Here is a 14,980-nt window from a genome sequence, read left to right on the forward strand (position 1 = left end):
CACTCAATAAACAAGTTACTGATTCTTTGGCATAGTTTCTGCAGAAAATTGCACTACCTGTAGAGGTAGCTTCACGGTAAACCATTGTAGCAAGCTTACCTCCCGTTCACATCAGACTTTTCAACAGCCCATGAGTCATCTTAGTTCGGTAATTCAATCTAAAAACGGCCCCATAATAAGTTTTAGTTTGGGTCTGCATGTGTCACTTGTTGTGTACAAGGTCAGCCACAGAGAAAGCTCTAGGGAAGGCAAGTGGAAGTAATGGGAAATAGATCCCTTCACAGAAGATTTTAATGAGGTAAAGTGCAACATATAAAACTGCACGTGATTCTGTTTATGGCTTTGCAGTTTAATCCCTCCTGAACTGCTTGACTTGTTTAGACCAACTTTGACTAGTGACTGTCTTAAATGATTGATGTCTTACAAGGCTGGACAGCAGAGAGGGACTGTGTGCTCAGCTGAGGGAAGCCTCTATGTATTCAATTCTAAAAATCTATTCAGTCAAGAATTTAAGAATGTTTGGAATTAGTCAAGGCTCACAGTGTATTGCAATGCACAAAACATCAGGCTGTGTGAGTTACAGCTTTAGAAGAACTATGGGTTTAAGGTCTATTTCTGGTGATGCCAAATTGATTTTTACCTTTTTTTCTTCCATGTGTTCTCTTTATTCTTTACATATATATTTGTAACTCCGTAGCCCATTATTGTATTCATAGTTAGCCCCACTACTTTTCCCTACCATGATAGGCAGAAAGACAAAACGCATTCCAAAGGCTCCAGCCTGGGGGTCTAAGGCCCCTATCCTATCTTGGTTCTTCATGGGAGCCAAGGTTGAAAACAGCTTTTTGAGACACATTTTCATAAACAAATTTTAATTCCTATCTGGAGTGGAAGGATTCAGAAAAGGATTGAACTGGGGGGGAGTTACCTCACCGTTTATGTCTCTAATTGAGGATTTTAGTCAGTTATGTTAATTTGCTAAAATTTATAAAACTTGATTCACCCTTTGTGGGGATGTGCATTTTCCTTATCTGCCCCCAGAGGCCTCCATTAAAGACCAGCCTTTATATTATCTCCTATACTAATATTGCCTCAAAAGTGTGTTTTTTTCATTTCTAGTTCTTTAAGGCATCACTGGCACCTGGATGGAGTTTTAGGACCTATGAGGCACACCTGCTACAGTTTGTGGAGAGGAGCAGTATATAATCCTAGGAGTTTTTATAAGTAGATTAATTAATGACCTAGGCCTTGGCACTATGTTTATCTTCAAACGATTCTCCTGTTCTTTCTTCCCTTCTTTCTTCCCTCCTTGTTTTTTGTCAGAGGCAGTACCCAGGATGCTGTTCTCCACAGTTTTAAGGGATGTTGAAAAGGCAGTGCTGGTGAAGTACAGAACAGTTCATCTGTGTATTGGAAATAATTTAAGCCAAGCTGACAACTGTCATGACTGCATAAAGGGAGATAGTGTTTTGTTAAATACTAAATTAACATTAATAGCAGTCTCTTTTAAATTTTACTTTTTACATTTAGACCTCATATTCACATTTCACTCATTGCAGAAATGACTGAGCTGGTTGTGAAGTAATGAAAAACGAGAACCTGAGAGAGCTAATCTCAATCCTAGTGTAAATACTTGCCTACAAAAAAAGATTGGTGGATAAAGTTGACTTTTAAGAAAAGTTAAATTATTGAATAACTTAATAGTTATTGAAATAGTCACCTTATTATGATTTAGATGCAGAATAGTGATTTTATTATCCATTGGGAAGCAATGCATCTTGCAAAAATGTAATTAGAAAAGAAAAAGTCTGAAGTTAAAACATTTCTACATAACCTTTTTTCTGTGTGTTTAATTTCAGTTGGAGTTTTGTTATCTAATTCACTGAGACATCTTTTATTAAATGGCATTATTATTCAATTTGTGATTTTTTTTTTTTTTAGATTTTCATTTTTGCTAAATTGATTGAACATTTGTTCCTTCAGGAAGCATATTTACTAGCTTTGATACAAACTGAAGCCAAGATAAGAGAAAAAAGATACTTCTCCGTGCAACAGATCTTTTACATTATTTTTCAGGACGAGAAGCCTTTAGTAGGAATTCCATAAATCCAACTCGCCCCCTTTCACTTTCAACAATCCACAGGAAGAATGTGTATGGTGAGAACTTACTACATAGAGCTGTTATTCACCAAGACATAAACCTTGTACGTAGAATAATAAAAGCCGGTGGAAATGTAAATGCTCAGGATTATGCTGGTAAGTTGCAATTGTACTAAAATACTATTTTCAGTACAAGTACCTGTCTATAACTAATAAAAGCATATATTATGAGTTTGTGCAGTGGACAAGACTGTAAATTTGTGACTGGTCAGCTGATTATTAAATTTTTATTGGTTATCTTAGTACTTGCTCATGGGAAAACATGTAGATCTAGTTATAAAAGTATGCAAGAAAAGAAAATTTTGAGGGAGAAGTTAAACACTTGAAAAAGTTTCAACATGATGCAATAGGTTTACATGCCTTAGTTCAATGATTCCATGCATGCTTATCACAAAACAGTGTTTAAATACAGTTGATTAAATAATTAACTTAATAGGTCTTAAAGTTCTTACAGTTTCCATATTGTACTAGGAGCTAGGATTTCACAACTGTCCTGTGGGGAAAAAAACCCCCACATTCTGCAGTTATAGGCTATCACATAACACAGGCATATAACAGACCAGAATTAAGGCTGAAATTCTCTTTCTTCTGGAATATATTGAGAGATAGATTGGATCAGCAGCAAATCTCAGACTTCTACAGCAGAGGCATTTGAGCTAACAGAGTGACTTGTAATATGTACTAGCATAATATGTGCTGGAGGCAGAGGAGAAATATTTTGTTGGTGGGGTTAAAAGCTCTATGTTGACAGCTGAGAAGTGCTGATAGTGTGGGTTCAGCTGCAGCCACATTAGGTAAGTGTACTAAAGTGCAGGGTTCTAGATTTTGGGGTAACAACTGCTTTCTTTTTCTGCCTTCACATATTTTGCTAGGCCACCATTTTTTCATCCCCCAAACTCTGGCTGTTGTTTTTTTTTTTTTTTTGTATGAAAGGAGCATAGCTGCAGAAAATATCTGTTAGTTACACTCCTTGAAGAGACAAGAGGTTGACCTGGCCCTGCTTCTTCTGTTTTCAGTGAGGCAGGTGTAAACAGAAAGAGGTGGACTTAATAGACTTGTGTCATTTTGGCACACACTTTCATCTTGGTTTCTTTGGGTCATTGTTCTGAATATTATATTCTGCCTCTATGTCTGCTCTCCTCCTTTAAAGCTTTGCCCCAGTGAAGCATAGAATAGGATAAGATATCTTAGCCTACTATTTTTTCCTTATTCCTATTCTATGCTTCACTGGGGGGAAGCTTTAAAGATACGGATATCTTAGATAAGATATCCAGCTAAGATAAGATATCTTAGCTAAGATATGGATATCTTAGCCTAGTATTTTTTCCTTATTCCTAAGCTATTGTACCCTGCTTCAGTACCTGGCTGAGTTTTTGGGATCTTCTGTTGTTTGTTTTGTTTTGGGATTTTTTTTCCTCCTTTTTATTTCCTGGACATCAGCATGTAGGATATGGCCAACTTATTAAACATACTGTCTTGTGCTCTGATTTGGAGTCTTGACTCGCATTGTCCTGAGGGATCTGAGAAACAGTTACACTGAAACTTGTGTTTCTCCATTCTCCAAATCAGGGGCATGCATAGTGTCCTCGCAGACTCATGTTGCTAATCTCTAGTGATTATTTATTAAATGTGTTGCAAGTGCATTTTCTCCCAGTCTTATTATTAGATCAGGTGGAGGATACTTTTTACTGAGGGAGATATTAGTACATTCCCATAAATGAAATTTTTTATTATCTCTCTAACAGATTTCATAACAAACTTGGTTACTAGGAATATACAATATTCAGGGTTGGGTTGTGTATAAAAGAGCCTCAAGAGTTTCTCTCTAGTGAAATTAAGATCATTTTGCTTAATGGGACTGAAAAAAATCTTACTAAGCCTTATTAAGTCACATATTTATTATGTGAATTAGGCCCTGACAGATTTCTAATAATGGAAAATTGTTGAAGAGCAAGACTATCCATCAAAGTAATCTTCTGGAGGCATGCTAGTTTCAGTGCTGGAAGTTAGGAAGTGGAAAGTCTTCTGTGTTTTTCTCTTATGTCTCTCACCCTACATGTTTTAGGACCTGATGCATGGTTATGCTAAACCCAGTTCATAGACTTATATTCCATATTTTTCCTAAACAGTTCCTTCATAGAGTAAAATTCATGTGACATCTTGTTTTTTTTCCATATAACTGGGTGTGAATATGGAATTTCACTAGGGATTTTTCATTTATTTGAACACTCAAACAATTCTTGGATGGTCTTACAAACATTTTGTAAGTATTTTGCTAGTAAATAATTCATGTCTTTATTTTGTCACTTCTTTCTTGCTTACCCTCTTCAGCACAGCCATGTAAATAAAAGAGATGCAGTGAAAAATTAGCTTGTCCAGCAGAAATTACTAAAATATGGGCTGAATAATTTTTATTCTGTCCTTTCATAACAGAACTATCAAATCTTAAACTAATGTTACAGCAGCATCTACTTTCTCAGTAGGTACCAATTTTGTCAAAAGTATGAGATCTCCCAACCCTCGTGACATTCTCATAAACATTTCTTCATACATCCTACTGGAATGCATCCATTTTTACCATTTCAATATACTCTATGAAGTCTTCATCAGAGACACAACGTAAAAGTGACATAAATTTCTAGAATTTTTTCACCCAAATGTGAAATACATGTTTCTTTTGTAGGTTTGACTGCTCTACATATAGCAAGTGTGGAAGGCTTTTATCAGATAGCAAATCTGCTTTTGAAGGCAGGAGCTGATGTTAATGCTACACAAAAGGAACAAATAACACCCTTGCATGATGCAGTTAAGGAAGGCCATTATGAGGTATATTCTGAATTGAACCCAAAGTGTGATTTAGGCATAGAAATTATTGTTGTTGAGTCCAGAAGTCACATAATGTTTTTGTATGGGGCTGGTCTTTTTAGATTACAGGTAAATTCAGGAGCTTGCAAGTTCTCTCTGCCTGATTTCTATTCAAACCACTACATGCTTAACAAGATTTGTCCAAAAGGAAAATTTTTTTCTAAGTGTTTCAGACAATGGTTGTACTACTCAGGAGTAGATTGCTACTGTTTAATACTACTTCATTCACTGATTTTGTAATCATCCCACAAAGTAACTTCTGATTTGAGCAGTCTTCTGACTTTTTTTCATGATTTAGGAGTCATGGATATATGGCAGGTCATCACAGTCATGTATGCACACCCATGCGTTAACACAGAGCATGGAGGATTATGAAGACAGCCTTATATTTTGTAGGGTCTTAGACTGGATGCTAACTGAATAGTCAGTTTGATTTAATGGTAAAATTTCTTGCCAAATGCAGTGGTTTCATAAGCCTGTGTCAGAATTGCAGATCCCCTTTCAGTCGTAGTGGTCACCTCCACCTGCCTGTACATGTTCCTAGGGTGGCCCAAATTCGTGTAGGAGTTCTGTGTATCCCTTTTATTTGCTGGCAGTTTTTTCCTAAAAAACTACATGTATGAAAGAAAAAACTGCATAAAGACCAGCATATATGCTGCCTAATTCTTACTGATTTCCAAGATTTTAAAGGGTGTTTTTTTGGGGGGTGGCTAATAAATTTTATTCCTGAGCATTTGGTCTTTTTCACAACTGACATGAGTTTTTTTCTCCTAGAAAAATCTGGAGCAAAGAGAAAAGGTGGATTATGGTTAATAATTTTTTTCTGAGACTTTGAGAACCCAAATAATTTTTTCTGAGACTTGAGAGCCCCAAGAATAAATTACAGCTTGTACATCACAGACTGTTCCAGGTTCATGAAATATTTTTGAGTTTTGTGGCTCTACCTAAGATACCTATGGTTGTGGATGAAGGACTCTTCATCTCTTCTGGTAATACTTAGGGGCCAGCAACTTGAGTGATATTGGAAGAACACTGATCTCAACTATGTCACTTGAGGCACACAAGATCATTCAGCACAGAGCTGAGTTAAAGTTATGCAAGCTGGTATATCCAGAGAGAATGGTACTACATGGTGGTGCTGTATTTACTCATTGCTCTCTTTACTCAGTAGCAGTGAAATTGCCTTACTGTAGTGGTCTGTTGCATTCTATTTTGTTGTTTTTTTGACTAGCAACAAAATAGTGATAGTGATTCAGTAATATGACTTTCAGTAACATGCTATTTATAACTGTGTTTTTCAAAGCTACCTTCTCTGTGTGAAGTTATTACTGTGGACTGGAAACACAACTTTTGACTACTTTAGCATTTTCTGTACTTGCGATATGCAAAATCAATTTATGTCAGAAAAAATGGTAAGCATAGGAAAGATTTTCTGGTGGTCTAGTTAAAGCGGGGAGCACACATGTGGTGATGCTCTCAATGATCCTGTTATGGAACAAGTGTTCTCAGTGTTATTGGTTGAAAAAAATCTAAAGACTTGGGACAACTTGTGAAATCAAAAAGGGCTTTTGCTGCCAGCTGAACCTTTTTTATTTTACTCTGTTGTTAGGAGAATGTATGAATTAGGAAAACTTCATTAACACTTTTCACATTAGCAATCTGATTAGAAGTAATGAGGGACTTAAACATGCAGGTGAAGGATGTGGGTCAAGTTCAGTCTGAAAGGATAACCAATGCTGAAGAAATAAATGCAGAGTACAAGTAAAATCACATTTATGCTGGAATAAGATTGCAGAGTTACCCACAGAAATGAAATAATCAGACTGTAAATTTCCCATGTCTTAAAAAAGTACTTTGCAAAAGTTGATGGAACATTTTGCTAAAGTGATAATTTCTTGAGTAACAATAGATTCAGGCTTTATATTTGTATAAAAATTGTAATGTTAGCAAGACCCTCTGAATGTGTTTTGTTTGAGCAGATATATGTTGTACATCAGAAATAGCTGTCAAAACTTCCCTTGCAGTCACAGGAGTCACAATAGACACATCTAGCACATAATTTATTTTCTCCTAAAGTAGATATCCTAGATGGATAAGCTGACTCAAACCCTAAAATTACCTGATTTTTTTCTGCCAATTAAGAGCTATGGGAGGATGAATCCTACCGTCTATTTTGAGAGACCTTGTTTTAATGGCAGCAGGTTAATAACTGGAACAATTTATAAAAATAATAGGACTATAGGATAATGATGCCTCTAGGGGAATGCTTGGTGTGTATGAGCTAAAATAGAGATTTGATTTTAGTTGCTCATGTCAAGTACAAGAGAGAGAAGCCTGTATAAGGAGTCTGAAAAATACTATCAGAAAATAAATTACCTGAAAAACATATTTTTCTAGGTGGTGAGCTTATTACTTTGGTATGGAGCTGATCCCTTACTAAAAAATCAGATGGGAAGGTGTGCATTAGAAGAAGCTTCTGACCCATCTATGATGAAACTTATTAAAAGTTATGTGGCAAAATCCAGAAGACGCTCAGAAGCAGGTAGGAAAGAATTACTCTGACATTCTCAATGGAGAAATTTAAAACATCTGTTGAATTATATTTCCTTAATTACTGCTAGTACCTCTATGGCCTTCATTGTCTGATGCCTTGAGTTACCAGTGAGCACTCCTTACCCTCTGCAGTTGCTGTACATTGACAAAGTGTAAATATCCAGCTCTTTCTTGGGCTGGAGTTACCTTTAAATTTGAAATGAGGATGTGGAACACAATAGTTATCTACCTAAATGGAAGATGCAGCATTGCTTGACTTACTGATGGATGAGATAGGTTTAGAGGTAGAGATAAAATTTGGTTTTGAAGCGGTGCAAAGTCTTGAGTTTTGAAGGATCCATAATAGAAAAAATAAGAAACTACAATTAGCTCTAGAACTTAGGGGTTACCAAGCCTTAACTGCTGTGATGGCTGGGTACAGGAAAATATTGCTGTAGGTAACAGCAAGTTAGTTTGCAAGGAAAAAGTTAGATTAGAGCTAGTGATCAGCTAAGGAGAGAGCTGGGTCTTTTACATTCTTGGGAACTTGTGAAGTTATGAAGAAAGTTTGGAGGAGGCTGTTTGATCAGAAGCAGGTACAAAGTAAGCCTTGGTTACAGCAAGGATTAAGACCATGGACACCCATGGGCCAATGTGGGCTATAAGTTGTTTAAGTCAGAAGGAGTCCCAGTCCCTCAGGCTATTATCCATTACTGCTTTTTGACATGGGTGGCAATAAAGCTCTAACATGTAATCCAGGGATAATCAACAGACTTCAGACTGGTAATTTTTCCCTCTCTTCTGCCAGTTGTGAGCAGGGACATTGGAAGAAGCAAGCAAAACCAGTCTGTTAATGCATGACTCTGTAGCCAATGTCACTGCCAGAATTCTGGGTTTTTCAGTAAAGGGATGGTCTGGATATCCCCAGGCCTTTTGGTGTCAGATGGCATTCACCTTTCTCAGAGAAGAGGGTCTTTGCTCATAAGTTAGCAGGGCTCATTGATAGAGCTCAAAACTAGACTTGAAGGGAGACTGAGATAATATCAGACTTGCCCATGAGAAGCTGTAAGGTGACATGAAGATTAGATAGGAGGGGTGCTAGTGAGGACTCTCAGCCTGCTGCTATGAGGTTCTTTGGGTCTCCTGAAGCACACTTGGAGTCTTACAGAGAAGAGCCAGAGGTTACGCTATATTTCAAAAAGCATTGCTCAGGACACTAACCTTCAAGAAAATTTGAAACATGGTTTGAACAAGAGCCTATTTGCAACAAAGATTAGACTCCAAAATATAATAAATATGTAAATCTTTATATGTTTTAGATTCCAATAAGACCCTTATGGGCTTGATAATTTTTCTTGAAAGCTAAGTATTTTAAGTAATGTTATGTGCAGTATTGCAGACATGAGATGGTATATATGTAAAGTAAATTATGATCTCTTCAATTATGGTTTCTTTCTGTCTTTGATTTTCATTTCAGGTGGAGATTATTCAAAGAACATGTTAAATACTCACTGTGTAGAAGATACAAACCAACGCCAGGTACATCTTTACAAAGAAATCTGATTTGATCATAAATTGTGAAGAGTTTGCTGACAGTCTTCAGTAAACTAAACCAGATGACTGTTTCTGAAGTTTGTTTCAATTCTAGCACACAATGTACTAGATATGTCCAGTAGGGATTGAGAATGATAGTCAATGTTAGGCTCATCCTTACTAGTACTTGGGATAAGGCACAGCCTCATGAGGATGCAAAACAGAGAGGCAGGTGTCTCATGGATGGTGGTTCTTGCTGTTTTTGCAAGTGCTGCAGAGCTAATTACAGGAAGCATGGTACATCAGTGCCTGTTTGTACTTGCAGAAAGCTTACTGAAACTGCCATTTTTTGCCTGGCTTGTAGCAGTGGGATAATTATGTCTTGCCTCTGTGTAGAGTAACTTGTGCTGGGCTTTGAGAGGAGAGAGTTGGAAAGACACAGTCTTGTGCAGCGGTTGCACAATTATGCTGTGAGATCTCAATAGGATGAGGAAGCTGGTGCCTCATGTGAAGACAAACCACTGTGATCAGTCACTTGTGCTGGTGTTTGCATAATAGTGCAACAGCTTTTAGCATTAGGAGCTGCATTTTCTCTCTCTGTTTTCTTCCTTTCAACAGTGATAACAGATAATATCTGAAATTTAGAATGTAGTGTGCATAGACACAACTTTTCTAGCTTTTGAAGTTTTATGTGGTGATGATAACTGTCCTTGTTACTCACAGTTGTGCAGTCTATGCATCCTTTGAAATGTTATGGTGTAACAGCATCCATAGTGTATAGTTTTAGATTATGCTTTAAAACATAAAATGATTTATAAAGATGGTGCTGTAAACATGTAATTATGTAAACCTATTACTGTAGGTTTGTAACTGTTAATTTTAATAGTTGTGTCAGATGTTGCAGTGTGTGTTCTGGATCTGTCTCCAGATGTAAAGTAATCGGAAGGATAATGCTAGATAGTCACTGGCCTTTGGACCAGCTGTGTTTTGAGATTATGAGTTGATTCTGTGAGGTTTTGATGTGTTATTTACCCTTCTTTATAATTTCTTGGAATAATTGCAGACAGGCTTGTCAGAAATGTGAAACTAGAGCTCTGGTTTATGACCACAGAAGCAAGACAGTTTTTAAGGCAGATCATTAATTCAAACTCATTCAATTTTCAAAAATAAATACGAGTTTAAAGTGCTTCAGTAATATTTATTATTGTATTTTGCCCATGAATTTTTACATTATTATACATATGTTTTTTAGTTCCTCAATTTCTTAGTACTTAAAAAAAGCAGCATAGAGGAAATCAGCTAATTGAATAGCAGAACAATTTTCTTTTAGTATATAATAAAGGAATTTATCAGAAAATGAAGTTAATTATATGGCCAGTTTTGAAGATAGAATCAAATAAAATCAAATCAATCAAATCCAAGTGTACTTTAACATGATAATACTGGGCCATCAAAGGAAATTTTGCTAAAAATGAACAGAGCAAAAGAACAAATTTGGTGAAAAACACAGTAATAAATCTCTTAGGAACCTTTCTCTGAAGACAGAAAAATTATAAAATAAAACAACAAGATCAAAAAAGGCTGTTCTTACCGTAGAGGCTACAACAACTATTCAGAAATAATACCTCATGTCATATGGACTTCAAGTATAGCTCCCTTTACAATCCAAGGAGCTTTACAGAAAGTATATTTTCCTCATGATGGGCCTAATGAAATGGGCCAGACTTTTGCTGTATCTGTTTGTAATTGTCACATCCCACTTAATATTGTAGGGAAACTGTGCTGTCAGGTGGTATTGCAGCAGGAATGTAATTCAGCAATGGTAGAGTGAAAATTCATTTGCAGAATAAAAGGGCAGTGCTAGTGGAAGATCAGCAACTTCTTTGTAAAATGGAGATGACCAATTTGTGTTATCTCACATTCATGGTTTGTGGAGACAAAGTGTATGCATAACATTCTCAGACTGTTTGTTGGAAAATCCCAGCTCTACAGGGACGGGGCAACTGAGAGGAGCTTTGAAAGATTTAATTCCATTATCAGTCTCATAGAAGGGTGACACAAGAGATGGAAAGCACTACACCATTCTGTCAGAAGCTAACCAACTTCCTGGTTACAATACCTTATAAATGCTTTTCAGCATATTATCTTTTGCCACACAATGCTGCTAATGCTTCTAACACAAATCACTTTTTATTTTGCCTCACCTGTTCTTGCTACAATGCATCTTTCACAGTTCTAATTCTCCAAAATATCTGGTCTTTTTGCAAGGCCATCTATTTCAGTCTCTCTCTCAACAATGTAATCTCCATTCCATGGCCTTTCTTAGCACACTTTATCTCAGTGTTTGCATACAGATATACAGGACTGTGTGAGCTTTCAGTCAGGTTTTGAGAATCCTTTACAAATCCATTTCTCACAACTGTCTGTTTAAGAGCACTTGATTCTCAGTCAATACTGATTTGCTTTGACTTCCTCTCACAATGTATCTGTTTTAAAGTTACAACAGGATGTGACAGGGATCAACACAGTCTCATGCATAGTAACAGTAGTAGTTTGAGTGACAGGAGTCTAAATACCACTATGAGAACACCTTCAGAATGATTTTTTGCAAAACTTGACAAATCAAGTGTAATCTGATATTAATGGAAATAAAACTAATGGATCAGCCCTGAGTTTAAAACTCTCTTTGCCTTTGTTTTGATAGACTGAGGAGTCAGAACCAGCATGTGCAAATCCTCAGAAGACAAGCCAAAAAGCAATGTCAGCCTCATATTCCAGTAGCAGCAATAAGAAGCTTTCATCTAATCAATCAAAATTGCGTCAAGCATCAGAACAGCAAACATCTAAGAAGTCAGGTGAAAAGTTAATGCTTTATAAACCAGTGGAGTTCTTTTTTCCAAATGTATATGAGGAAGGCTTTTTAAAATGTATGAGGGAAAGTTTGACAAGAAACATATAGCATGAGCAAATAATTTAGTGCATACCTAAATAGTTCCAGAAATATCTGTGCTCCATTTTACAGAATGCACCTTTTTTTTATGTTACATACATCAGTCTTTCAGCATTGTGGTTGAGGGGAAGCAGGATTATAAGTGAGAACTTCAAGCTTGTCCTTACTTAAGTATGTTACATAAACAGCAGTTTAAAATAACATTTAATCGGTCTTTAGTTAACAGTTTTACGTGTCACAGATCAAAGAGCAGGGTTCTCCATATATTTGACACACAAAGTTCAACTTATATTTTATAGAATATGATAATATATAGAATATAACCTCATCAGGCACAAATCAGCATAGACTCTGTACTGGTACCTTTGGGTTAGCTGTAGTGTAGATACTTCCATGGGAATAAGTATCTAGCATCCTCCAGTAGCTGTGTTCCCTTCTGCCTGCACATGCAGTTTTTTGTTTACCATTTTCATCTCATTTCTAAGATTTTCATTTATCTTGTAGCCTTACGATCATGATAGGGCCCTGCTCCAACTCAACCTCTAAATATATTCACTTACAGATTTTTTTATAAAGCTGGCACTCATCGTGTTTAGTTTGGTTCTTTCTGGAGCCAGAGAACAATGCTACTCAAGACTTGCTAAAACTAGAACCTGTAGTTCTGATAGGATTCCTCCCCTCTTAAAACTTCTTATGCCTCCTATTTGTGCCATTATGATTTTAAAAAGCTTTGTTTCAAACATGTGTCTTATATTTTGGTCTCCTCTGGGATAGCATATCCCAGGCTACTTTTTTCCTCATAAGAGATTATTCAGGTAATATTTTATTTGATAAAATTAATTATTCCCTTCATACCAGGAGAGTGTTGCAATTTCAGTGGTGGTGCAAGAAAGTATAGCCCTTCATACAGTTGAAGGCCATAATAAATTTGTAGTCCAGGACAATGGCATTCAGATTGCTGTAGAAATAAAGTCAAAAATGGGATGATGTTTTCTGACTTGTGGGGTTTTCAGATTTTTTGCTATCCTACACTTTTTTGTCATTAACGGGTCTTTTTATCCCATCTGATTGTTTCTATGTCCCACTGGTCTTCCTTATATTATTCTATTACTGAATAAAAATATTTTCTTCACAAGTGACACAGTGTCACTTTCATCTACAGTCAATCACTTACTAGGCTCTGAACATTTCCATTCTGCTTATATGGAAGGAAGGTACAAACAGCTTACTTCTTTACTTATAGTTCAAACTGTGGAAATAATTGCTTGTAGACCCATGGGGAGGTATTGAAGGACAATGTCCTTGAAATTGTGGAGGTATGTCAGCCTAATCCAACCTGATTGCTAGTTATGGTAATCTCTTAATTTTATCTTTGTACGGTGTTGACTAGACTTTCTATTTGCCAAGATCTGGATCTTTCCTTCTCGTGACCCACCTGGCAATGCATCCCACAGAGAACCAGTATTTTTCAATTCACAAACCAATGTCCCATCATGTTTTTGCAAATGTTTCCTAACAGCCATGAAGCAAACTGTTGTGCGTGACAATTTAACTGGAAAACTTTGCAATTATTTCTGTTCACTTGCAGCCAATATTGCTAAGGTTCATTAGCTTAATGGGCTGTTGTATGCCCTTTTTTTTCTTCAACATCTCTAAAAAATCCCTAGGACATTCTCCTGTGAATCAAAAGGAAAGAAAAGGAAGAATCAGAAAGTGGATGATTGCTTCGGGAGTTCAGAAGCTTTTAGACAAAAGACAATACATTATCTTATGGTAAAGTAGGTCTTAGATTGGATGAGTATTTTAATAATGCGATGCTTTTGTGCACTCTAGAATCTCAAGTTTTCATTTAGAAAAGGAGGTCTTGAGTTTTCCTTGTTGCCAATGCAGTGTTGTCCAAGCAGTGTCAGTGCAAAGAGGGTTGCCTGAATGCTTTCTCACAGGTTTGAACAGCCTACAGTAAGCTCATTTAAAACCAGGATGGGTATATCCTCACTGTATGTCTGTCTCTACTATCACTTCAGTCTATCTTTCATATTCTTCCAAATAGTCTTGTATGACAAGCTCTGTAGTTTACTTTGAATGAAACATTGGAAAAACCAATTTTCGAGAAGGCAGGATATGCCTGAAGAAAGGCAGCTGACAAGTATGGAAGATGTTTGATCCTAATGCATGACGCTGACTGAAAATATTTGAGAAAAGAGCTTGTTTAATGAGACGAGGAAGACACAGCAACTAATTGTTCATAGGAATAAAAGGAAAAAAAATTCCATGGATAAGAGTTGTGGAATGCTCATTGAAAACTTTATGCTTCTGTGTTCTTTGAATAAATTATATATTTTCAAGAAATCAGAGAAAGAACATAGTAAACTTTTAAAATATATCTGGGTAGTATGTTATTGTAATAAAAGGAATAGGAGTTTAAAAAATGTAGCATGGATGACAAGCTTTAGAAGATTTATATATCCTGTCTCTTTGGTACCAGCTTGAAGAAGGGGTTGTCTTTACTCTATATGCATAATAAGTACTTTGTTAATCTCTTTTTTCTATTGTATCTCTTAAAATTTAGTAGATTTGTTACCTGAAGCTTCAAAATTAAAACCTCTCTGCTTTGTGAACCAATAAGGAATAAATCAAGTTTATTTGCAATTATGGGTCCAGTTGTGCACAGGTTTAAATGACAGATTATCTATGCCACTAAACATTACTCAAAGACTTGCAATATTGTAATCTACAGAAGTTTTTCACATCACAGCTGTAAAAACAAACTTTTTGTGCATGTATATATATAATATTCATCAAGTTGTGTATATATATATATATATATATGTATATACACATACATACATACATACACACACACATATATATATATATGTATAAAATCACACACCTGTATTTTTCCTGATACAGAATTAGGACCTGATAAGGAGTGGTGCA

The 14,980-nt window shown here is 36.2% G+C and overlaps 1 protein-coding gene across 7 annotated transcripts in view; it reads left to right on the forward strand.

The window, feature by feature from the left end:
* The window catches only part of ANKRD31 (ankyrin repeat domain 31), a 65,886-nt gene that overhangs the window by 19,075 nt on the left and 31,831 nt on the right, over nucleotides 1–14,980 (forward strand). For all 7 annotated transcript variants that reach the window (XM_072922048.1, XM_072922053.1, XM_072922050.1 and 4 more), the window contains 5 exons: nucleotides 2,077–2,256; nucleotides 4,844–4,986; nucleotides 7,423–7,567; nucleotides 9,035–9,096; nucleotides 11,795–11,945. In XM_072922048.1, coding sequence (XP_072778149.1) covers nucleotides 2,077–2,256; nucleotides 4,844–4,986; nucleotides 7,423–7,567; nucleotides 9,035–9,096; nucleotides 11,795–11,945 — 681 coding nt within the window. The remainder of the gene's footprint in view (nucleotides 1–2,076; nucleotides 2,257–4,843; nucleotides 4,987–7,422; nucleotides 7,568–9,034; nucleotides 9,097–11,794; nucleotides 11,946–14,980) is intronic.

The sequence above is a fragment of the Taeniopygia guttata genome, chromosome Z (genome assembly GCF_048771995.1).
Source record: "Taeniopygia guttata chromosome Z, bTaeGut7.mat, whole genome shotgun sequence".
Lineage (NCBI taxonomy): Eukaryota > Metazoa > Chordata > Aves > Passeriformes > Estrildidae > Taeniopygia > Taeniopygia guttata.